We start from the raw sequence: 27,227 nt of genomic DNA, 5'->3' as shown, positions 1-27,227 counted from the left end.
TCCAGCAGTAAGAAGTTCTTTCTATGTGAGAAGAATTGTGAAATAATAGGAGATATATTATGGAGCATAAATGAGAAAACACCAAAAAACATGGACTGCATCTTTGCCATTGAATAAATGGCTCCCATTTTTGTAAGTTAAAATGATTAATTCAAGGTGACCTCTCAGTGTTTGACTTTTTCTTAAGCTCAGTGAAACATAAACACATTGCTATGGGTGGTTTGTTGATGCTGATAAATATAATCTCCAGTTCACTGACCTCCTCAATGTCCCAAGTAAAAGAATAAAGAGAAGTCAGCCTACTTCCTTCAACCTACAACTCCCAAGAGAACGTTTCTTATGCCAAAGCAACTAAGAAAACAGTGCAAGGAGTGTTGTTAGAAAGCATGAAGCCATGCAGGGCTGAAGAGTCCTTGTGGCTGTTTACTCTGAACCTTCTTCCAGGGTGGCTGGAACTAAGAAATAATATGCAATGATATTATTTACACTTTAAGAAATGACATTTTTAAAATGAGAAAAATTAACAGAAACTAGCATTATTGAGTTCTTCCTAACTGCTAGACACTTTTTTAGGTGCTTTATATGCAATACATCATTTTTAAGCCTCACAACAACTTGATGAAGGGGGAATTTCCACTTCCAGTTTACAGAAAAGCAAGTAAACACTTAAGTCCAGATCACAGAACTAGTATATGGATGATATTTGGAACCAGGCTTAGTCTATCTTTAAAGTCTATGTTCTTAACATAGATCACGCTGTTACTATAACCATAATGAAATAAAGAAAATAGGAATAATAAGGAAATTTAAACGGGCAAACTGATACAAAACTGCTGGTTTTTTAGATATAGATAAAACACACCTGGCTAAGGGAATGTCATTTTATGCCAATTTAAAAATAAATTGCATCAGTTGATTGATCCTGTCATTCCAGTGTACAAATCTTTAAAACCACTAAGATGAATGACGAAAAATAAGTCTTTTTTCAACATGCCCAGTGCCAAGATTGTTTGAATTTCTCTGAATTGTCAGCCTTGGATCCTAAACTTAGTGGGAGTAGGTAACCGTTTCTCCTTCTTTCTTTATTAACCCTAAGTCCTGTTTGTCATATCTAGAGAAAGAAGCTAATAATTTCAGAAACCAATTTAAAATGGAATTGAATAAAAAAAAACATACTGGCCTTTCCCAGTTAAAAAAAAAAAAAATCCTAGTCTAGTGTTTCTCAAAACAGGATCTTTGAGCCCTCTGCATCAGAATCACCTATGGGTGTTTAAAATGAAGCTCCTAGATCAGAACCAGAACCCAGAAGACTGCATTTTCAATGAGCACCCCAGAAGAGCCTTAAACACACAATTATAAGAGACTCTTGTAGACTTTAGGAACACAGAGTAAATAAAAATGCCGAATACAAGAGGCCCTCCTGTGAAGAGGAACCATGTGTTTACAATTTAGGTTCAACTAGAAGAAAACACGAAGTATTCAGGTTGAATCCTAAGAAGTCCAACTGTGCAAAGGTTTTATAGTGAACCACAAGAAAATAAAAACATACTACGTGGGGAGAAAGGGCGACTTGCTAAAAATAGCCACTAGATTTCAGGCCTCTGATACTTAAACTTCAATTGTTTTAAACAATTTATTTATTTTCGAAATATCTGCCAATTCTGAAACAAAATCGCCGCCTCATTTTTCGAAAATGAATAAACTGAGATCTAGACAAGTGAGATGATTTCCCCCACACCTTAGCTAGTGTAATGCAGCTAGGACTATGCTGTGGCTTCCACATACTAAGCAGTTCCCCTCCACACACTCCCACCCATATCTTCATAGGAAAGCAACAGTAATGTTGACCTTTGTACTATCCTGAGTTTGAAAGGCTGGACATTTCCAAGTAAATTTAAGATATAAATGAATACAGACACAAGGTGTGCTACGCCACAAGAAAACAATCCCAGTCCACAACATGCGACCTTTTCAAGGATACTGATCTGAACCCTTTAAAAGTCAATGTCTGGTTTCCACTTTCTGACCATGATGTGTAACTAATACAAGACTATCCCCTCCTCCACAAAGAAGTACACAACTGGACAAAAATATACAATAACCGTGTTTGGACAGTCGGCACCAGGCAGGGCAGCACAGGGTGGCTGAGTTTCCTGAGAAAGGTGGACAAATGGGGTGAGCCCTCCGATCATGGCAGCTTTCTGCCGCAAAGCAGTTTCTGGGCCCTGTAGTCCCAGGCGCCTGTAGTCCCAGCTACTCGGGAGGTTGAGGCAGGAGAATGGCGTGAACCCGGGAGGCAGAGTTTGCAGTGAGCCGAGGTCGCGCCACTGCACTCCAGCCTGGGCGACAGAGCGAGACTTCGTCTCAGAAAAAAAAAAAAAAAAGGAGGTAAAAAAATCTTAGAAGTGTCTGAGTTTTCCGTGAATTGGCAAAATTAGGTGTTCTTCCATCTATGGAAATGGGGTTTGGAAGCTATGTCAGTTTTAAAGCCATAAGTGGAGTTTTATTTTTTGCATACCTGGATCATGGAAACCACATGGCGAGCATAGGGTAGAGAAAGAGGCACCATTGCCTGAGAGAACAGAGAAAAGCCTCTGCATTGGGCACTGCTTGTGAGACCAGAAATGGTATGAGGTCAAACTGTACCCAACCATGATGTGAGAGAAAACCTCCTGACATCATCAAGGCACTTGCTTATGCAGCCTGTGCTCTAGAATGGGCTTTTATCCTTCCTAGAATCCTTGTAAATTGACTGCCTAGGAGATCCTATGCCACTGTATCTCAAGTCTATGTACTGTTCTCTCTGACTACCCCATGCAAATATTCTTATCCCTGACCCTCACACATACATACAACTAGAAGCTGAATAGGATCTCCTGAAAACAAATCTACAGTGATGGGAGGCAAAGTTCTACGTCCTTTGCGAATAATGGGATGAGATGAGTATTGCAACAAGCAGGCTCAAGACTATGGAGAGAAGGTGGTGAAAACCCCTGTTATCGAACAAAAGGGAAGAAACAGTTTTAAACATAAGTTCCATAAATACCTCAACAAGCATGGAGACTCCAGAATAGTCAAAAAAGGTAAATCCACTGCAATCCAGGATTAAAGAACACTTCTCACTAGGGCAGGACTGTGAAGCTTCTTCTGTAAGAGAAACAGAGACTTGAGTTAGGGAGAATTTTAAGAGATTTCTCTTGCTGGCTTTGTTGACTGGTGGGAGGGTAACAGTGGCCTCATGTTTAACAACAGTAATTCTAAACACTTCTAATTTTTACATTTTTCAGTAAATTATTAATTATTCCTGAACTCTCTGATTTTGTATTACTGGAATGCAATTTCAGGTGATTATGACATGACTCAAAGAAGAAGACAAAATAGGTTAATTACCAATATCATTTCATACATGGACAAACTGAGGTTCAGTTTAAAAGTTTAAATAATTTTTAAAGGATATCTGGCAAGTTAGTGCTAAACACAGACAGAAGCAAAGTCTCTAGACATTCCGAATAGTACCTTTTCCACAATATCACAATGTTTCCTTAATAGGTATGCCCAGAGTAGAGCCCTGCTTTGTGGTGCCTGAAGCGTATACAATTTTGGAATCACACTAAAAAAAAACTCCATTGCTAGGGCTTGTCCCACAGCCTTGGAAGGGATCTATATGACAGGCCCTGAAAATTAAGCTTCATTCAGTTCATAGTAAATCAGCCTCTGAATCTACCTGATGAAAACAACAATATTTTACTTAGGAGTTCATGACCTCTTTTTGATTGATATTCTTAGGGCCACGATTTCCTTACATGTTATGACCTATTTCTTAACAGTGACAGGCCACATTTGGGGTCCCTCCAAGGAGTGATGTGGCTCTCAGAGCAGATCACATATGCTGATTCCCCCACCACTGTAGGCAAAGTCTATCACTTAAATTCAAATTCATTAATTATTATGAAATTCCCTGAAAAAATAAATTCTTAATTTAAATAGCGTTGCCATTTAAAATATTCAAGGTTTTTCTGTATAGTGGCTACATAAAAGTGGGACTGTGGTTGTTTCTCAAGTTGGGAGAAAATATGAGGGAAATAGTGCAACTAAAAAAAAATCCCGCTCGGGAGGCTGAGGCAGGAGAATGGCGTGAACCCGGGAGGTGGAGCTTGCAGTGAGCCGAGATGGCGTCACTGCACTCCAGCCTGAGCAACAGAGCCAGACTCCGTCTCAAAAATAAATAAATAAATAAATAAAATCCTGCTTACAGATTAAAAAAAGCAGTGAAATAAAAAATGTACACTGAAAATTTATATATGACAGTAACTGTTAGGAAAAGGAGAAATGCTACAAAGTAATTTCTATGTATTTGAAAAGTGATAGTCGGGTATAAGACTTGGTTTTCAGTTTCATCTTTAGATCTATATTTATATTTATTAATCCAAGAACATGCTATTAACTGAATAATAACTGTGTTATGTTTGTACTATGTTCAAGAAGGAGTGGATAATAACACTAAATAATCAGTAACTTTTAAGGAGTAATTTTTTTAAGGAATGGGTGATAACAAATATGAGTGAGGTCTTATTCTTTACTTTAGGAGCTTATAATACTTTTGAGTGTCAAGGATAGCAATGGTATATAAATGACATGATTAAAATGATAAAATGAATAAAAATGTGAATTTACAAAACAGAGTAGTCTCTTTGGAGTAATCAGGGAAGGCTTAATGCAAAAAGCAGCCTTGCAGGATGTATCAGATTCCCAAAAGGAGAAGTAATGTAGACATGTACACATTCTAACCATGTGGACAGCCTTAATCAAACACTAATGACAGCTTAAGATCTCAAACTCCCTCTGCTCCCATTCAACCATTTAATGAGGACCAACTATATGCCAGGTACTCCAGTAGTGCCTTCTGTTCTGCTGTTTCTCCCAGGGCAAGGGGGGCTAACTGGTTAGTGGACATTCAGGCTATGTTTCCATAGGCCTGAAATGGTAAACTAGAACCTCAAGCAAAATTGAAAATAGCCACAACATAGCTCATCTACTGACCACTCAACTGTAATCATTATCATTCATTATTAGCCTGATTAAACATAAAATTTACCTCTACTAATGCAGAGGCTTTTATTTATATTTTCAGGTATAATATGCCCTGGCTTATTATCAGAAATAGGAAAGTATTAACATTGCAGGAAATAGAAAAATACTCTAAGCAGAGAGTACTTGTTCAAATCAACAGTGGGATGTTGACTGGTCATAAATACATTTTTGGAAATGTTCTATTAGATTTTCACAGTATAAAAATCTCTAACAATTAAATATTAGGTAAACTTTCTGAGAAAACAAAAAATTTATATAATATACATAGGTAAAATATATATAAGGGAGTTAGATGTTTTCTTACAAAGTAAGATTTAAAAATTAGTAATACTAATCATGTTTACAATGTATATTGGAGCTTAATATTTGAAAATTTCTTATGCTGACTTTTTCAAACTTTTTTTAGAAAATAAAATTTATATGGTTTCTTTAAAGTCAGTAATGAGTTGGGGCCAGATGATGCCAGTTCTTGAAAGTCAGTCGTGTATATATCTTCCTTGCTTAATGACAGCATGTTGGTAGCTTAAAATCAGTGATAGTGGAAATATTTACACCATGGAAATTGGTAAATGCTACAGATCAGAACTTCTCCACCATCCGACCTTATATTCCCACTCCAAGAATCGTTTGTTATTCACCAGCATATCACTGCTTAAAGGTGGGTACTCTTATTAAATATAAAGAAAATCATCAGTAAGTTTTAAAAATCCAATGGCTTTGATTAAATGAAAGACTTAAACCACTGACATATTTGACAATACATCTTAAAATAACAATGATGACACAGATTGATATCAAATTTTGTCTTTTTTATCCACTTATACAACCTTGTTCTTACCAAATGATACCTCTTTTATAAAATAGTACATATTTTAAAATAATCTGCAATCTAAGATTATTTGTTCAAAATTTCCACAGAAAAAGTTAGCATTCATATTTAACTTAAATATTAAGAATTAACAGATTATGAATTTTTCTAAGATATTTAAGCCTTATTATTTATTTACTACCAAACATAATAGTAATGTCTATAAGACAGGCTTGCTAGAAACTGTAATCTGAAAGAATATTAGCAGTTGTTTTGTTTGGAAAATATTTCAATGCGTTGCTTTTCCTGGAAGATGCTCCATAAATTATTATCTGTAACTGTCTGATATGAGTTCAATGATCCCTATCCACAGTCACAGCAAACATGGCTAACAAATTTTGATATTTTTTTCCACTGAGGTCAAACAAGACCTTACAATTTCCATCAATTCAGTGCTTCAGGAAGCCACCACTAGCTGATCAAAAACTTATTTGTCATTCTGAACTTAAAAAAAAATTACAGTGAAAAACAATCTGTTTATATGTTACTTAGAGAGATTGATAACTGCATTTAATTGACTAGAACATGGTGATTAAAAGGTATTGAAAATTCTTAAACAAGTTTTTGTTCCTTTTCTATCCTACCATATTTCACTTTTAAATTGTACTTGCAATTTTCTTTATTTTCTTGTAATTATCTCATAATGTACATGATGATAGATTATTAACTCTGAAAGTGTTTGGGGCTTTGTCAATAGTGATTTAAAAATGTCCCTTCCATTGTCTGAGAGTGAGTTCATGCCATTGTTTGCTTCGTCTTTATTTTTTTATCCAACTTCCTCTGTGCTATCCCTTTAATTGAAATATTTGTATATTTTCAGGCCATCCAAAAATAAAAATAAAGTAAAGCAAAACAACAAGCTCATGCCCTGTAGTTGTGGATAATAATTTAAGTAAGCTATTTTAAGAGAGGCGATTCATGATTTTCTTCTAAATGAAAAAACATAGTCTTAATGGTAAAATTACCAATTCACCCAAATGAAAATTTAAATACAATGGACATTTCTAACATTTTTCCAAAAATAAGCAAAGTTTTCTTTTACACAGTATCCTTTCAGTTCTGCCATTGCACTAATTTTATGGCTATAACCTTGTGTTCTAAATTCCTAAGTAAATCAACCAGAGCAATAAAAATCACATAATCCTAGAAAAGAGTAAAGTGAATGCACAGCTAATATCCTGCCTTAAGCAAAATGAGGTAAGCTTGGAGCATGTGCAAAGGAGACAACTAATCTATACCCGTGTGGAATGTGGCAAATGATGGGCTTTATCTACAAAAAAACAACATTTCAGAAAGAAATTAACCATCAGGTGTGGGTGAGCAATTAACTCCAGACTGTGGAAGCCAGCTCTCTCCTGTGGAATATTCATTAACTTCTTTAATTAAAAAATATTCATAGTTGCATAATTTAAGAGTGCTTTTTATATACTTCAAAGATTCTTGACAGTCTGTGAGTAACTCATAATTTTTTAAAAGGAAGTATTTTCTGTTGATATCACTTAACTATTGAAAAGTAGATTTATATCTCAAATTTCTCAAGAAAATAAGAAGATACATATTTAAGACAAACCACAACATTGCCTTTGGAAAACATGTGCACATATTATTGAACATTTCTTTCCTTCTTTCTCTCCTTCCTTCCTTCCTTCCTTCCTCCCAGCAGACAGCTAATATAGATGTATTGAGGGCCTACTCTAAGCACTGTCCTAGAAAATGTAAGTACAATGATGAACAAGGAAGACAGTGATCACTGCCCTCAACAGACTCACAATCAGGTAGGGAAACTAGTCAGTTGAACTAGTAAATTAAAGTGTGATGAGGGCTGGAGATGTGCAGAAAATGCTATGGAGATGAAGGAGACCTTGTGTGGTGGACAGAATAATGCCCCTTAAAGATGCACACATTTTAATCTCCAGAAACTGCTAATATGTTGCTTTACATGGCAAAAGGGACTTTACAGATTTGATTAATTTAAGGATGTTGAGATGGGCAGGTTATCCTAGATTTTTCAGGTAGGCCCAGTGTCGTACAAGGAGACAAGAGGTTGGAGGTCAGAGAAGATGTGGTGACAGAAGAGACCACATCTCTTCTGAGATTTGAAGATGAGAGAGGAGAGATTTGACAATGTCACACTGGCAGCTTGCGAATGGAGGACAGGGCTATGACCCAAGGAATACAGATGGCCTCTGGAAGTTGGAAAAGGCAAGGAAATGAGTTCTCCTTTAGACCCTCTAGAAGGAATGCAGCCCTGCCAAAACTTGATTTTATCTCCAGACTCATTTCAGTGACTTCTGTCATCTAGAACTGTAAAATAACAAATCTGTGCTATTTTAAGCCACTAAACTTGTGGCAATTTATTACAGCAGCAATAGGAAACTAATATACCTGCATTATTTATTTGGGAAATGAGTAATAAGGATGGGAACTTGTTTAGATTTCAAGGTCTGTGATGGCAGAATTCATGTCTACTTTCTTCATCGTTGAATATCCAGCATTCATTGTTGTGCCCAGGATTTATTAGATGTTCAATATGTACAAGAAAGATTAACTGAGTGAACAAGAGCATGAATTAATGCAGGAGTGAATGGAAGAATGTGATGTGTTAGCTGAGACTTGATAATGATTGGAAGTTAAGTAGATGACTAGGCGGTGGAGGTAGACCCAGCAAGTCATAATGCTAAGAAAGACCTCAACAGAGTGCCTCTTGGTATTGACATAAACTGACTGAAGTGTTTTGGAGACTCAAACTACTAAAAGTGGTAATGGAAGATGTCTCTAAAAATTGAGAAATTTTTATTTTTACTAAGAGAAATAGCATGATTTCCATTTCATAATTGATGTAACCCTGCTTCATATATTTTGATTATTCTATCATGTGCTCAACTATAAATCTTTTCCTTCTGAAATGATTTTTAGGGGAGAGGGCTATTTTTAAATCTCTTCCTTCTTGCCCATTCTCTTACTCAGTTTATGTCTTTTCTTCCTTTAATCACTTCTAGATCTATTCTGTAGTCCCCAAAACCCACTTGATGTCTCCTGGATGACTTCATTTAGCTTAAGTTTACCATTGTCCTACCTAAACTCACTTTTCCTTTTAGCTGTTTTCCTGGCTTCCCTATTATTCCCAGTTTGAGAGTTTCAAAGTTTCAGAATCATCATTTGTATCGTTCTCTCCCTTACTCCAACTCCCAAACAGTTCCAGCTGGTGTTCATTACACTGCTGAAATCTCTTTTGAGTCCTTCGTCTCCATTTTCATAACCTTGTGACCAAAGAAGAGGAAGATAGAACCTTCACTCCTCTTCTCTAGATTATTATCACCCTATCATTCTTGCTTCCTTCCATGCAGGCTGCATTTAGACCAATCCTCTTGAATCTCAATTTTAAGTATCCCCTTTCATGTATACAGCCTACTTTCAACAGGGACTTAAGTCCTGCCTCTACTACCCCTAACTAGCTGCATGATCCAGAGCAAGTTAAGTCTCCCATATGGGTCTCAACTTCATCAGTAAAATGAATAGTGTTCTGGTAATTATTTTAATTATTTTAAAATGAAGAGTAGAGCATTTGCCTATTACCTGTTTTAGTTATTGAGAATAATGCCCTGTGAATTGCTATACAAATATTTTGTTCATTGGACAATGAAGGATAATACAATGGAAATTAAAAATGCATTATTTACCTTAAAATCTAGTTAGGAGTAAAATATGCATAAATAAAATGACTCTATAACCATATAGGCAACATGTGATTGATGAAAGCATGTGGCAATTTCTCTGTTTCACTATTACTATGAATTCAACTTTACAAGTGAAGATACTGAATCCCAGTCTGCACTTGACTGAGAATTCTTCTATATGGATCTAGTTGACTTTTTTCCCCCAACAAGATTGAAAAGAAGTGTGTCTCTTCAATATATTATACTTCTCTATTAAACTTCAGAAAAACTATAAAATTTGGATTGGAAGAAAAGGGAGATGGTTCTAGTTATGAGACTCCAAATAGAGGCTTAGACTCAGAGATGATTAAGTTAGATGTTGGAGCCATAAATGGATTTGTCTGGCTGGGACAGAGAGCTTGTATAATGTGTGGTAAGAAGGAAAGCAATTTGAAAGGATTAGGAAGCCTTTTAGGTGCCATGCTAGGGAGTAGTACTTGATCCTCAGAAGGAAACCATTATAATTTATTAAGAACAGAGGGATTTTTTAAAGTAGAAGTGATTTAACATTAATCTGTCATTATGTCACAGAATGAAATAAAGCTGGAATGGCAATTAGATCTCAGCTGCATGTCAACTCCACTTGTAGTAGCTTCTTACAACAATATGTTGAGAGGATTCTGAGGCTACTTTGGCTCATAGGAAAAAATGCCCTGATCTATTATTGTGTCTGGTATGCACATACATACTGGGTATTTTCTATCTATAGAATACAACAAAGGCTATCTCACAGCATAAGATAAAAAACAATATGAAGATAATACTAATTCATTTCGAACATAATTAAGGACAGAATCAGAGTCACAGAAGTAAAAATGTAAAGGTAATGAAACCAAGTTATAGGTTTTAGGGATTAAATTAAGATGTAAAATAAAAAATAAGCACAGTACACATAACTTCAGCATTTAAAGCATAGGAGAGTACAGCAGGGCATTACTTGAACAAGAGAGAGAGATAAGAGGACTGAGGAAACTATGGAGGGGAGAGAAGGAGGATGTCAGAAGTGTTCTGATAAAGTATGTCTGACAAGTATTGAAGGGCCACTGGGTACCAAAGAGTTTCACGAGGACCCAGCAAAGGTGATCATGCCCATCAGCTACCGTTCTGTGCAAAGTGGGCCTGGTCAGGATGCAGAAGTAAGAAACTCCCTTAAAATTTTTTCAGTTCAGAAAGAGAGCAAGGCACTCAAGAAGTTAAATAAGTATTATTCTAGTACTACATAAGTGTTCTCTGAGAGCACAGGGCAGGTAAAAGTAAATTTGCCACAATAAACTAGAAAAGACCAGAAAAGCTGACATCTGAGATGCATCCATGTTAATGTGGGTCCATGCAGTTCATTCATATATTTATATTCTATTTTATTATGTCATATATTGATTTACAACATATTATATGCTGTAATTCAATTGATATTATAATATGTATTTTATCCTCTTACAAAACATTGTACGTATTATTTGTCCATTGTACTGCTAATGGGTGTTTTGCTTATTTCCAGTTTTGGGGGATTAATAAGCAATTTTATGAAAAATCTTGTAACTCCTCCAGATACAAATATTAAGAGATTCTTTTTTAATTGTCTTAGAAGTGCAAAAATTAATATAATTCAGGTTTTTAATTCATCTAAGTTTATATGAATGAAATTAGAACCTTACTATATGTTTTTATTTGTCTTGCTTTTTTCCCCAACATTGTTTATAAGATGTATATAATTTTCACTATTATGTGAGTATAACATATAACAAATATATTAAGTAAAAACTCAATTGTATAAATATGTCACAATTTATATGTACCTGCTGCTTTAGTTGGACACCTGAGATATTTCCAGGTTTGGACAGTTACAAACAATGTTGTTGTGAATATTCTTGTTTGTGTACTTTGCTGCATATAAATTATCATTTCTTCAGGATGTACAACTAAGAGCAGAATTGCTGATCACAGGATATGTGTATCTTCAACTTTATAAGACATTGCCAAACCGTTTTCCAAGGTGGATGCACAGATGGTAATCAGAAAATGCAAAATCCAAAATGCTCCAAAATCCAAAACTTTCTGAATGTCAACATGACATCATAAGTTACCTTGAACACATCATTTTACTATCTTAATGGTATGTCATAATTGTTACTGTTCAGTACTTACATGTGGATAAATGTAAGAAAATGATTGCTTATTGGTAGCATATAAATTCAGTCAGGAGTGATGGTAATGCCAAACAACCGGAGATGATTGTCCACATCATTTGCTTTCTGATGGTTAAATGCACATAAACTTTGTTTTATGCCCAAAATTATTTAAAATATTGTATAAAATTACCTTCAGACTATGTGTATAGGGTGTATATAAAACATATAAAACATAAATTAATTTCGTGTTTAGAGTTGGGTCGCATTCCCAAGATACCTTATAATGCATAAATAAATATTCCAAAATCCAAAGAAATTCAAAATATAAAACACTTCCGGTCATAAACATTTCAGATGAGTGATACTCAACTTGTAAGAGTTTATACTACCACCAACATTGAAGGAGACTTCTTGTTGCCCTATATCCTCACCAATCCTTGGTATTGTCAGATTTTTCCATTTTGACCAATATCATACATATAGAGTTATTTAATTTGCATTTCCCCAATAATAGCTGTGAATAATAATAGTGAAGTCAAGCATATTCCTATATGTATATATTTTGGTAACTTAGAAAATGTCCCTTTATGTGAAATGTCTGTTCATGTTTTTTGCTTATTTTTCTATTGAGTTGTCTGCCTTTTTTCACTTGTTGATTTGTAGTAGAAAGCAGTCCTTTCTGCATTTTGTAAGTTACATCTATCTTCTTCCACTTTGACTTATTTTTTCATGTTTATATAGTGCCTTCTGGCAAACAAAAGTTCTTAAAAATAATATAGTGAAGTTTAATAATCATTTTCTTTATGCTTAATGCTTTATATTTCTTGTTTTAAGAAAATTTACTTATTCCAAGGTCTTTTAAGATATTTTCCTATATGCTCTTCTAAGTTTACATTTTGTCTACTATATTGAAATTGATCTACCTCATACATATGTGTGGTATGGTGTGGATTAGTGGCCTAATTTCATTCATATAGATACATAATTGTCTCTGCATTATTTATCATCAAGACTGTCCTTTCCCATTGCTCTATAGTGCCATTTTTGTCATAAATAAAACAGCAATACATGTGAGGGTTTTCCACCTCTGAGCTCTCTATTCTGTCATATTGACCTATTTATTTCTGATCTAATACTATACTGCAGTAATTATTAGAGCTTTATGATACATCTTGATGCTAAGAGGACATAACCTTCATTTGTTCATATTTTTCAAGTGTCTTGACTATTCTTGGCCATTTGCATTTTTATTTAAAAAATTAAATAAGCTTGTAAAAAGATATTAAAATATTCTATGGTAACTTTACTTGATATTAAATATAAATCTATAAATCAGTTTTAGAAATTGTGCTTTTCGATATCAAGTATTCTAATCAATGGGCATTGTGTTTCCCACCATTTATTTATAAATATTTACTTGCTACAGGTATTTTTAATGTCTCATAATAAAGTTGTACATCTTCATCCTGTGTAGGTCTATACATTTTTATTTAAATTCACTTCTAAGATTTGATAATTTTTTAAAGATACTGTAAATGGTAACTTTTATGTATTTTCTCTTTGATGCTAGTATATTGAAACAAATTGATTTTATATTGATTATGAATTACAGGAAACTTTTAACTTCTCATTAATTCAAATACAGTGTATTGTTTTTATATTTTAAATATACAATTATTTCATGTGTGAATGATATGAGTTTTCCTCTTTTCCTTTTAATTGTTACATATTTCCAAATATATGGTAGTTTTGGGGTTATATTTTTGTTGTAAATTTCTTTCTGTTAAATATTTCCAACTTAACTGAATTTTGGACAGAAACCTGCCTGTATAATTTTCATTATTTGAAATGTGTTGAAACTTGTATAATGACCCAGTGAATGGTCATGAGAGAGACAGTAAGACTCAGGGCTCTCCTAGCTGGTATCTGAGAGAGAATACAACAGCCCAAGTTTAGTGTCCAACCAGATCTTCAGCCAAAGATGATAATCCTAATTAAGTTCTTCAGAATAGTTTCCCCTTTTCCCAGACCTTTAGCAAGATGCTTCTGAATCATTCTCACATTTATTACACATATATACCTAATAAATATATCAATTTAATATATAAATACATATAAAATTATGATATATTTATATATACTTTATATTATATATTATATATTATTTATATAAATATATAATTATATATTATAATTATAGATTTCATTTCTTTCTTGTCTCTTTTTCTCTCTTACCAAGGAGTGATGCTAATATTATATACCATATGACCCTATATAATCCTAACAAGGGTTTAGGTAATGATTTGGATCTCAGTGATTCTGCCTTCATTTTTCCTGCTCTCTCTCCCTTGTTTGCTCCCTTTTTTCCATTTATTCATTAATTGACCATCTATTAAGTTTTTGTGCCTAGTGATAAAGCCATAATAGTAACAAATACCAAATTCTTTGGGAAATAATGTTAAATGAAAGAGACAGTCAATGGGAAAAGAAAAATAGTGAAGACTTGAGAAATAAGGCAGTAACCATGCCATTCTTGCTTTCTAAAAATATTTGTATTTTGTTTTTTTCAAGATGGCTGACTAGGGACATCAGATACCAGTTCTCTTCAAAAACTAGGTCAAAGTTGTTGGTGAATGGGCATGTCCTAAATGGAATATTGAGGGAAGAGAGCCAGGACCTGTCAGAAATCCCAATGGAAGAAGCAGGGTTGCACACACAAAAAAAGCAGCAAAGTCTGAGAGATTGGCAGCCGAGGAACTCAGAGTTCACAGAAAACATAGGTGGGGGTGATTCTCTGTTCCCCTCACCCCTGCGACAATCTGCAGACTACCAAACTCTTAGGGAGTCCCTCTGCTCTTGTGACTGTGCAATGCTGTTGGTGGCAACTTGAGAACTTCTCAGGGTCAAAGAACCAGGTGACCAGCTCACATATGTGTGCCCTCACTCTCCTCAGACCTAAGCTAAGATGGCACCATACTAATTCTGCACCTATGGTGGACTTCTGCCCTGCCAGAAGATTCTCTGTCCTTGAGTCCCTGCACCACCAGATTGCCCGCAAACATCTCCTACAACCCGCTCTGACTTTGGCAGGTGCAGAGGACCAATGGGTCCCAGGGGAGCTTTCAGATCTCTGGAGATCTAACTTTCAGCCACTTCTATGGGTGGGCACTCAGCTCACCAAAGCCCTCCTTGGGACAAAGGAAACAGATGTGGTACCAATCACTGAAGGGGGGCAGCACCAGCAGCCAGGAACAGACATGGAGCGGTGATCATGTTCCACTCCCCTCATCCACTATTGCAGACTCAGAAGAGGTGTTCCCTGCTGGGGGCTGGTATGTATGAAGGAAAGCACTTGGAGAAAGTGCTTTTCATGGCAGTTCCACCACCATTGAAAGTGAACCCTCCCTGTTTGGGATTACACAATGAGCAGGGACCAACTTCTCCTTCCTATACAGAACAGCAGCAGCCCTGCAATGGAGGACATAAGCTACAGAGTTGTCTGCTCTGGACTGGGGAAGGTGGCTCTGCCCTGAGTTGGTTTTAGTGGGAGTGGACAGAGGGCTTCACCCACAGTCTGCAGCCATTTTGCAGCCATGAGCCAAAGGACAAAGTCTATATAAACTGAAGGTCATGAGTCCTGAGGAAGGGGTGCTATAGGGAGGTAAACTGCATTCCTGCCAGCTCAGCATGAGAATCTGGTGCTCGCCCCACTGCCCCTTCCCTGGAGACCTACTCACAGCCCAACATGATCTCCCCTTGCCATCCTCCCGTGAGACTGAGTGCTTCCACTCATCAGCCTCCTGGGCAGTGAACTAGCTCTTACTCTTAAATATCACCTACTGGACTGGAGCCTGAACTGCCCCACAAAATAAAAACTTGCTGCCAGAAGGACATAGTGATAGTGCAGGAGAAAAGCTACCTGAGATCTCTGCACCCTCAGCCCTGCAGAAGATACTGTTTTGGCTCTTACATTCGATATATCACTACAACAGGCAGCATCTGAGAAAGCCAGTGCACAGAAGCTGTCCACAACCAAGGAACTCATGCAGAACCTTGCTCTGAAAGCAGCCAGAAATGAAGCCAAAGGATTGTAAAAAACATATACTGCAGTATACTCTCAAGGGATAAAAGAGTGAAAAATGTAAAAGTCCCATCCAAATTATATAAAATTCAAAAATAAGCAAGAGCTCCTTCAGATGAGAAGGAATTAGTGAAAGAACTACTGCAGTACAAAAAGACAGAGTGTCTTAACACCTCCAAAGGATCAAACTAGCTTTCTAGCAATTGATTCTAACCAAAAGGAAAAGTCGGAAATGGCAGATAAGGAATTCAAAATGCAGATTCCAAAGAAACTCAGTGAGATCCAGAAGAAAGTTAAAAATCCGCACAAAGAAACCAGAAAACAATTCAGGATTTGAAAGATAGCTATATTTTTATAAAAGCCAAATAGAACACCTAGAATTAAACAACTCACTAAAGGAATTTCAAAACACATTTGAAAGCTTTAATAATATACCAGAAAAAAAGAATAAATAATTTTAGACTTTGAAGACTAGTCTTTCAAATTAACCCAGACAGAAAAATAAAGAAAAAGATATTTTAAAAATCAAACAAAGCCTTTAAGAAATTTGAAATTATGTAATACGACTAAACCTATAACTAACAGGCATACCTGAGAGAGAAGAAGAAAAAGTAAGCAATTTGAAAAACATATTTTAGTGAATAATTCAGAGAAATGTCTTTTATCTTGCAGGTGAGGTAATTATCCAGATACAAGAAATTAAGAAAACACATGTGAGATACTGTAGAAGAAGACATCACTGAAGCAGTCATCAGACTATCCAAGGCCAACATGAAAAACAAAAAACAAAAAAAAAACTTAATGGCAGCTAGAGAAAAGGGCTAAATTACCTATAAAGGAAATCCCACTACACTAACAGTAGACTTCTCAGCAGAAATATTATAAGCCAGAAGAGTTTGGGCTCTGTTTTTAGCCTTCTTGAAGAAAAAAAAAATGCCAGCCAAGAATTTAATATTCTATCAAACTAAGTTTCATAAAAGAAGGAGAAATAGTCTTTCTCAGACAAGGAAATGCTAAGGACAACCAGACCAGCCCTACAAGAAATGTTCAAAAGAGTTCTAAACATGAAAATGAAAGGACAATACTTGCTACCATGAAAGCATATTATGTACAAAGTTCACAGATTTTATAAAGCAATTACACATTTGAGACTACAAAGCAACTACGTAACAACACTATGACAGGAACAAAACCTCACATATCAATATTAACCTTGAATATAAAAGGCATAAATGCTCCACTTCAAAGATATGGCTTGGCAAAATGGATTTATTTTTAAAGACCCAACCATCTGCTGCCTCCATAGCCTCATTTTTTGTGTAATGACACTCACAGGCTCAAAGCAAGAGGGTGGAGAAAGATCTATCTCACAACTGAAAAACATAAAAGAACAGGAGTTTCTATTCTTGTATCAAATAAAACAGACTTTAAACCAACAATGGCAAAAGAAAAAAGAAAGAAAGACAAAGAAGGGCCTTATGTAATGATAAAGGTTTCAATTCAGCAAGATTTAACTACCCCTAAATATATATGCATCAAACACTGAAGCACTCAGATTTATAAAATGAATACTACTAGACCTAAGAAAAGGGACAGTGGCCAAATGATAATAGTGGGGGACTTCAATATCCCACTGGCAGCACTAGAAAGATCACTGAGGCAGAAAACTAACAAAGGAATTCTGGATTTAAATTGGATTCTTGACTGGATAGACCTAATAGACAGCTACAGAACATTTCACATAACAAGCACAGAATATACATTTTTCTCATCTGCAAATGGAACATTCTGTAAAATTGACCACATGCTTGATCATAAAGAAAATCTAAATAAATTCCAAAAAAATCAAATCATATCAAGCATCTTTTTGGAACACAGTGGGATAAAAGTGTAAATCAATACTAAGAGGAACTCTCAAAATCACACAAGTACATGGAAATTAAGCAGCTGGCTCCTGAATGGCTTTTGAGTAAACAATGAAATTGAGGTATAAATCAAAATTATTTTTGAAACAAATCAGTATAGAGATACAACATAACAAACCTCAAAGATACAGCAAAAAAAAAAAAAAACTGTTAAGAGGTAAGTTTACAGCATTAAGTATCTACATCAGACAGATAGGAAGATCTCAAGTTAACAGCCTAACATCACACCCAAAGGAACTAGACAAATAAGAACAAATAAAACCCAAAGCTAGCAGATGAAAATAAATAACAAAAATGAGAGTACAACTAAATGAAATTGAGACAAAAAAATACCAAGGAGAAATGAAACAATGGTTCTTTGAAAGGCTAAACAAAATTGATAGACTATTAGCTAGATAAACCAACAGAAAAAAAGAGAGAAGATTCAAATAAGCACAATGAGAAATGGTAAAGGTGACATCACAACTGATAGCACAGAAATCCAAAAGATCTTCAGAGACTACTGTGACTATCTCTATGCACACAAACTAGAAAACAAAGAGGAAATGGATAAATTCCTGGAAACATACAACCTCCCAAGTTTGAACCAGGAAGACACTGAAATCCTAATCAGACCAATAAAGAATTATGAGATTTATTCAGTAATAAAAAAAAAATCTACCAACCAAAAAGAAGTCCAGGATCAGATGGATTCACAGGCGAATTCTACCAGACATACAATGAAGAGCTGGTGCCAAGCTCATTGAAACTATCACAAAAAATTGAGGAAGAGAGAGTCCTCTCTAACTCATTCTTTGAAACCAGTGTCATCCTGATGCCCAAATCTGGTAAGGACACAATAAAAAGTAGTACTAAAGGCCAATATCCCTGATGAACAAAGACACAAAAATCTTCAACAAAATACTAGCGAAGTGAATGCAGCAGCACATCAAAAACAAAAATTCATTATGGTCAAGTGGGTTTTATTCCAGGGACACAAGGATGGTTCAACATTTGTAAATCAATAAATGTGGTTCACCACGTAAACAGAATTAAAAACAAAAGCCATGTGATTATCTTAATAAATTCAGAAAAAGTATTCAATAAAATCCAACATCCCTTCATGACACAAACCCTCAACAAATTAGGTATCAAAGGAACATACATCAAAATAATAAAAGCAATCTACAACAAACCCATCTCCAAAATCATATTGAATGGGCAAAGACTGATAGTATTCCCCTTAAGAACTGGAACAAGACAAGGATGCCCACTCTCACCACTCCTATTCAACATAGTACTGGAAGTGCTAGCCAGAGAAATCAGGCATGAGAAAGAAATAAAAAATATCCAAATAGGAAGAGAAGAAGTCAAACCATCTGTCTTCACAAATGATACAATTCTATACCTAGAAAACTCTAAAGACTCTACCAAAAGGTTTCTAGAACTAATGAATGACTCAGTAAAGTTTCAGGATACAAAATTAATGCACAAAATCTGTTGCATTTATGTACACCAACAAAGCTGAAGCTGAAAGACCAAATCAAGAACTCAATCCTATTTACAACTGCCACAAAAAAATAAAATACCTAGGAATACATTTACACAAGGATGTGAAAGGCCTCTATGAGTAGAACTACAAAACACTGATGAAAGAAATTGCAAATGACACAAGCAAATGGAGAAACATCCCATGGTCATGGAAATGAAGAATCCATGTCATTAAAATTACTACCACTCAAAACAATCTACAGATCCAATACGATTCCTAACACATTACATCATTTTTCACAGAAATAGAAAAAATAATTCAAAACTTCATATGGAACCAAAATAGAGCTAAAATAGGCAAAGCAATCCTAAAGGAAAAAGAATAAAGCTGGAAGCTTCATATTACCCAACTTCAAACTATACTACAAGGCTATAGTAACCAAAAAAGCATGGTACTGGTACAAAAACAGATACATCGATCAGTGGAACAGAATAGAGAATCCAGAAATAAATCCACCTACCTATAACCAATTGATCCTCAATGATATTAACAAATATTAAAAATGAAGAAAGGACTGCTTATTCAAAAATGGTGCTGGAAAAACTGGATAGCCACATGCAGGCAAATGAAACTACACCCTTACTTCCATCATATACAAAAATTAACTCAAGATGGATTAACGACTTAAATATAAGACCTGAAACTATAAAAATTCTAGAAGAAAAACTAGGAAAAACTCTTCTGGACATTGGTGTAAGCAAAAGATTTATGACTATGATCTCAAAGCAAATGCAACAAAAACAAAAGTAGACAAATGGGGCTTAGTTAAACTAGAGGCCTTCTGCACAGCAAAAGAAACAACCAACAGATTAAACAGACAACCTAGAGAATGGGAAAATATATGTACAAACCACGCATCCAACAAAGGACTAACATTTAGAATCTATAAGGAATTTGAATTCCAATGAGAAAAAGAAAATAACCCCACTAAAAAGTGAGCAAAGGACATGAACAGACACTTCTCAAAAGAAGACATACATGCGACCAACAAACATGAAAAAATGGTCAACATCCTTAATCATCAGAGAAATGCAAATCAAAATCAAATGAGATACCATCTCACACCAGTCAGAAAGGCTATTATTAGAAAGTCAAAAACTAATAGATGTTGGTAAGTATATGGAGAAAAGGAAATGCTTACATACTGTGGGTGGGAATGTAAATTAGTTCAAACTCTGCCCTCCACCATGGAGAACAGTATGGAGATTTCTCAAAGAACTAAAAATAGAACTACCATTCAACCTAGCAATCCCATTACTGGGTATCTACCCAAAGGAAAAGAAATCATTTTATCAAAGAAACTCCTGCAGTCTTATGTTTATCACAGAGCTATTCACAATAGAAGTCATAGAATCAACCTAAGTGGACTGGATAAAGAAAATGTACTATATATACACCATGGAATATTACATAGCCATAGAAAAGAATGAAATTATGTCTTTTGCAGCAACATGGATGGAGCAGGAGGTCATTATTTTAAGTGAATTAATTCAGAAATAGAAAACCAAATACCACATGTTCTCACTTGTAAGTGGGAGCTAAGCAATAAGTACACATGGACATATAAATGGAAATAATAGACACTGGGAACTCCAAAAGTAGGGAGGATAGGAGATGAGGAGAAAGTTGAAAAACTACCTATTGGGTACTATTTTCAATATACCAGTGTAATCAACCTGCACGTCTCCCCTGAATCTATAATAAAATAAAAATTATTTAAAGTAAATTTTTAAAATGATCCATAATTGACTTCCCCTTATTAATAAGAAAAAGGGAAGTTAAAAAATCCAGTTTTCACCCTGAATTTTCAGCATCGACCTATTTCTTCAAACTTGTGATCTAATAACAGAAAAATGTATAATGCTATTTCATTCTTTCAAAAATCATGTTATTTCTTTAGCTCCATGCTAAAAAGAGCATAGTTATTTTGAAGCATATGTTTAAAGTAATAGATGTCATTCCATTAGTAACTTTTTAAAAAATCTAACACATTTGTAACTAAAATTATTTCCAAAAATTCAAAATAAAAAGTAATACAACTAGATATTTGTCAAAGATTTCCAATAAAAATCACTTTTATCTCCACCTACTTAGAAGAAATTGGCTAAGCAAATATTGCATGACACAAAAAATAAAAGACTTTTGTATAACCTTTTATATTAAATAAGTCACAATTATGAATAATTTAACTACATTGATGCTTTAATCTTAGTAAATATCAAATTAAAAGATAAATATACAAATTTGTTTCAATTCAACTCTTGTTATCATTTAGTTATAATATCACAATGCTTCTCATTCATATTTTCTTGTATATCTTTTAATTTTCTCTATACTGAGACAACGGTCACATCAATTTATGAGTTTGCAAAGAAAGATAATTAAACTTCTAGAGAACATTGACCTGGTAATTTAACAAGCATCCACCATCAAAACATTTGTTCTTGTCACCTGATTTTTCAGGTAAATCTGAACATGTAATAGCTTTAAACTGCTGGTTTGTTTTGGGTGGAGATCCAAAATGTATTCAAAGATATATTTCATGATAAATCCTCATCCATATTAAAACTACACTAATGCCATGAATTTCAATTTGTGGTTCAAATGTTTAAGTAAATGAAAAGAAGGAGAGGAAAGGGGAGAGAAAAGGAAAAGCGGTGGGAGAGGAGGAAGAAGGAGAGAGAAAAGGAGAGAGGAGGGAAGAAGAAAAGAAAGAAAATGGGAGGAGGAGATTGAAGAGAGAACAGGGAAGAGGAAGAAGGACAGAGAAAAAGGAAGAAAAGAATGAAGAGAGAAAGGAGGAGAAAATAGGAAAAAAAAGGAGGAAAGAAGAGAGAGGAGGAAGAGAAAGAAGACTAGAAGTGAAGAGGAGAGGGAGAAGACAGGAGAGGAGGTGGAAGAAAGAGAAGGGAGAAGGAGCCAAATGGCTAAATCTATTTTCTGCAGATAAAAGTATTAGTGCTTATTTGGTAACATAAGCTTAAGCTAAAGCCAGTAGAAGGGAGGAGGAGAGTAGAGGGAAGAGGAAAATTAGGAGAAAAGAGGAAGAAGAACAGAGGAGGGAGGCAGATGAGGAGGAGAAGGGGAAGAAGATTTTATTCTCTGGTCTATATTCAAGGTAAACACTTAGATTTTCTTTTTCCTTAAAGCTAACTCACCATTGCAGTTGCCATTGGATAGGGAATTGAGCAACGTGTTTTGTTCACACTAAAATAAAAACAAACGTAAAGAAGACAAATGTTATAAAATTTTACTTCTGTCTGAAAAAAATCACATAATTCTTTTATTTATAAAGAATAACAAAAAAACTCATCTCCAAAATTGTTTTTCACTAGCATATTTTTCAGAATAATGTATAAAACAATGAAATAATAAAATAATTAATTCTAAGTATATAGCAATTCAGTAAATAATTTATGTTATCAGTCAGACTGTCTTCTTTTTTTTTTTTTTTTTTTGGACGGAGTCTCGCTCTGTCGCCCAGGCTGGAGTGCAGTGGCGCAATCTCGGCTCACTGCAAGCTCCGCCTCCCGGGTTCACGCCATTCTCCTGCCTCAGCCTCTCCGAGTAGCTGGGACTACAGGCGCCCGCCACCACGCCCGGCTAATTTTTTGTATTTTTAGTAGAGACGGGGTTTCACCATGGTCTCGATCTCCTGACCTCGTGATCCGCCCGCCTCGGCCTCCCAAAGTGCTGGGATTACAAGCGTGAGCCACCGCGCCCAGCCCAGACTGTCTTCTTTAGAATATTTTCTGCAAGACTAAGTTTGTTTTGATTTTGGATTAGAAGTTAAACATTTGCACATTTTTTTAAGTAGCATATTCAATCAGAAATCATCTTTATTCACATTGCATTTTAAGAGGGAGAACCACTTATCATATATACTACCACTACATGAAAATGCTGGATTAAAAAAAAAAACAGCTCTGTATCCTACAGTTAATCTTGTCTGACAATAATTGATGCCTCTAAGGAGATCATCTGCTGTCTGCTTCTCAAATAATGTATTATTGCTACTTTTGTTAATCATGATAATAGCAGTTGATATTTCTTCACTCCTCACTGTATGCCAAGGACTTCACACTAATCATTTAATCATCAGAACAAGCATATGAAGTTACAAATTTTATTTTTTATATGAGAGAGTCAAAGATTAGAAAGGTTAAACAACTTCACCAAAGTCACAAAACTAGTAAGAGCATGGGTTAAAACCAAAGTTCATGCCCTTCCAATTCCAAGCCTCTTGTTCCCAACCACTACATTACACTGCTTCTCTCGCGAGATCAGTTTTTATCTTAAAGGCTGACTAGAGGACCTGTGTTTTCTCTTCTTTATGGCCAGTGCTACAGCTTATGTATTTTAAGCCTGACTCTTACAGTTATCAGCTACACAATTTCCATCTGGTTATTTTATCTCTCTCTATTTCTACCTCCCTTTTTATGTAACATTCAGGTAATGCTACTTACATCTCAGGGCTGGTGATGATTAAGTTAGCCTGATTAAAGGGACTGGCCCCTGAGAGATATTCAGTGAACTTGAGTTTCCTTTCCCTCCTCTTAAAAATACCTCATCTAGGCCGGGTGCGTTGGCTCACGCCTGTAATCCCAGCACTTTGGGAGGCTGAGGTGGGCGGATCACGAGGTCAGGAGATCTAGACCATCCTGGCTAAAATTGTGAAACCCCGTCTCTACTAAAAATACAAAAAAAAAATTAGCCAGGCGTGGTGGCATGCGCCTGTAGTCCCAGCTACTCGGGAGGCTGAGGCAGGAGAATGGCGTGAACCTAGGAGGCAGAGCTTGCAGTGAGCCAAGATCGGGCCACTGCACTCCAGCCTGGGCAACAGTAAGAGACTCTGTCTCAAAAAAAATAAATAAATAAAAATTAATAAATAAATACCTCAACTGAAATCTCCCGTGCAAAAGAATTTCAAAATAATTTATGTAGATATTCGACCCTTAAGGTGGTGGATCATAATTCCATGCTTCTTAAGTGTGGGCTGCACACAGTGACTTTCTTCCAGAGAGCACAGAATAGAGAGAATGGAATCACTTTACAGTGTAGAAACCTGGCAAACACTCCCTTACCCAGGTGATCAAGGTAGAGTTAAACAAGTTGATAAATCGTGTTGATTGTAGGTACCCTTGATACAGTGTGATGAGAAGGGCACTTTACCTCTTTAGTTTTCCTCACAAAAGGGGCCCACTCTTAGAAGGGTCTCCCATCTGGTTTAATGATATTCTGTCACCATCTTGAAATCCTTAATAATTGTTGAACAGGAGACCTCACATTTTCATTTTGCACTGGGCCCCTGTAAATTACGTATCTGATCCTGTATATAAGGCTTCTATGGTACAAGTTAGGGTAAGGCCCAAAGGCAGAAGTGTGAAGCTGTAAGAGACAGGAATGTGGTTCAGGACAGCTCCTAAGACATCAGAAATGGGAGGGTCAAGATCTTCTATGTACCTAAATGACTGGGGGATAAGTAGCTCAAGGACACAAGAAAAAGAAGAGATCCTTGTGATCTAGAGGAGTCAAGGAAAGCTTCATGGAGACAGTAGTCAACCAAACTAATAATGCTAACTAAGATGTTATAGTGTTGAGTAGGCCAAACACTATTCTAAGTGCTTTGCCTTTATTAACTCATTTAATCCTCTCAGTTACATGTGAGAAAACTGAAGAACAAAGATTCAACAACTCAAAGTTCCACAGCTAGTAAGTGGCATATCCAGGCAGCTTGGCCTCAAAGTTCACACTCCTAACATTACAGAGGGCTTAAGGATTCAAATGATAATAGATAGCTTATTTACATTAAATCATATTGATGCACACTTGATTCAATATCACTGTTAATTGACAGTATAAATGGAGATAAAGAATTCTGGAATGTTATAATAATATTATTAAAATGATTGCAACAGTTTATGCATCTCTGAAGTCATTTATCATATTCTATCACGTTTAGAGTTAGATCTAATGCCTTTTTTTGGTTTAAAAAAAAGATCCTTTCGGCCAGGCGCAGTGGCTCACGCATATTGTAATCCCAGCACTTTGGAAGGCCGAGGCGGGTGGATCACGAGGTCAGGAGATTGAGACCATCCTGGCTAACACCATGAAACCCCATCTCCATTAAAAATACAAAAAAATTAGCCAAGCGTGGTGGCGGGTACCTGTGGTCCCAGCTACTCAGGAGGCTGAGGCAGAAGAATGGTGTGAACCCAGGAGGCAGAGCTTGCAGTGAGCTGAGATGGCGCCACTGCACTCCAGCCTGAGTGACCGAGTGAGACTCCATCTCAAAAAAAAAAAAAAAAAAAAAAAAATCCTTTAGAGGTTGGTTAAGAGATCCATTAAATTAGATCATTTGTCTTATTTATTCTTTTTAGTGCTATAGTACCTGCGACAGATGTCCATTAAATATGTGCTGAATAAATGATGAATGAACAAGAGAGTGATTACCTAAAAATTAACTAAAAGAATCAAATAATCATAGGTTTTGCTGAAGGGAGAGGTATCGAAATACTTGTGTGATGTATTATTATTTACTTGATACATGCTTTATTGTCATGATATAAGGCTACATGTAGTATGACATTCTAATCAAACCATTGATCCTACCTTGCTGATATCATCAAGTGGCTGATTACAGGCATTTTCCTTTTGGATTATGTTCATTAAATCAGTATAACATTTTTTTGCATTCAGGAAAACAAGCGGGTTGTTTATTGAGATAATTTTCACCTGCTGCAGGGTTTCCTTTTGGAGGAGAAAAAGAAACAGATTCAGAATTCTGAATTAAATAATAGAGAATTATAGCCAATAAACAATCAGATCTAAATGTCACTCAATTTTATAAGCAATCTCTCAATTAACATTTTCATACTAAAATGTATTTAGAGGCCTTAATGTACTATCACACTTCCTTAGGGGAAATATATACTTCCTGCTTACTAAGAAACATTAATAATGGCAAGAAAGGTTGGCAGCTTTTCAGAAAGTGGCCCTTATTCCTCCTAGCTGGTTTTTCAGGAGGTAGTAGCCTAGACTATCTAAAGAGTTCCAGGAAGTCCTGTCCTTTCAAAAGTATCTCTTTCATTCAATCTATCAATTAAAAATTAATTTACTTAACCATCAGTATTTTTTTAATGAAAATGTGTTCTGAAGGGTCAACTATGGGTCATTTACCTCATAATGACATAGCTTTCCTTCAGCTGAAATGTAACTTTACAAGTGATTAACAGACCTAATTTGAAGACAGAGACCTAGAGGTAGTATTAGGAATATAATTTCACTTTGGGCAGGCCTAGGAACTGGTTGCCAGGATGTAGTGAGTGATGTAGAAAGGAAGAAGGAAAAGTTTTGACACAAAACGTGTCTGCTTTGGCTATTTTCGCGTCACTTGGTGATGTGCAACTAAAACAGTCTTCTCTATGACCTTTGGGGCAAGTGGCTTACCTAGAAACATAGAGGAGGGTAAATTCTACAAAATGACAACTCCTTACCAACTAAGTAAAGCAATATTCTTTCAGGCTTTACTTCCATAGAAGAGGAGATGCAAAGAATAGCGATTCATACAGACAGAGGATAGAAGTATGAAAGAAAGAAAATATTAAGTATGCTAATTTGGACAATTCATTTAACTTTTCTCAGTTCCCACATTTCCAAAAATGAGATAAATGTTTAAACTAGAAAATCTCAAAAAGTTCCTATAGTTACAAAACTGATTGAACTTTGCAAAGTGAGGAGATTTGCAACAAATAACTCAAGAAAACAAACAAACCTTAAGTTGCCAAACTAACGTTCGGACAAGAGTAAACCTCTTAGAAAAAAAAATAATAATGAACTCTTAAGGCTGTCATATTAGTCATCCCAAAGCACCAAAGCTTAGCCTG

The 27,227-nt window shown here is 35.5% G+C and overlaps 1 protein-coding gene across 1 annotated transcript in view; it reads right to left on the bottom strand.

Annotated features, from left to right (window-relative positions):
* SLC26A7 (solute carrier family 26 member 7) overlaps positions 1-27,227 on the bottom strand; it is a 142,938-nt gene that overhangs the window by 1,686 nt on the left and 114,025 nt on the right. The window contains exons 14-16 of the mRNA XM_032760025.2: positions 25,954-26,091; positions 22,500-22,548; positions 3,047-3,147 (exon numbers count right to left, since the gene is read on the bottom strand). Coding sequence (XP_032615916.1) covers positions 3,047-3,147; positions 22,500-22,548; positions 25,954-26,091 — 288 coding nt within the window. The remainder of the gene's footprint in view (positions 1-3,046; positions 3,148-22,499; positions 22,549-25,953; positions 26,092-27,227) is intronic.

The sequence above is a fragment of the Hylobates moloch genome, unplaced genomic scaffold (genome assembly GCF_009828535.3).
Source record: "Hylobates moloch isolate HMO894 unplaced genomic scaffold, HMol_V3 SCAFFOLD_9, whole genome shotgun sequence".
NCBI classification, from domain to species: Eukaryota; Metazoa; Chordata; class Mammalia; order Primates; family Hylobatidae; genus Hylobates; species Hylobates moloch.
This window is presented reverse-complemented; position numbering and strand designations above follow the sequence as displayed.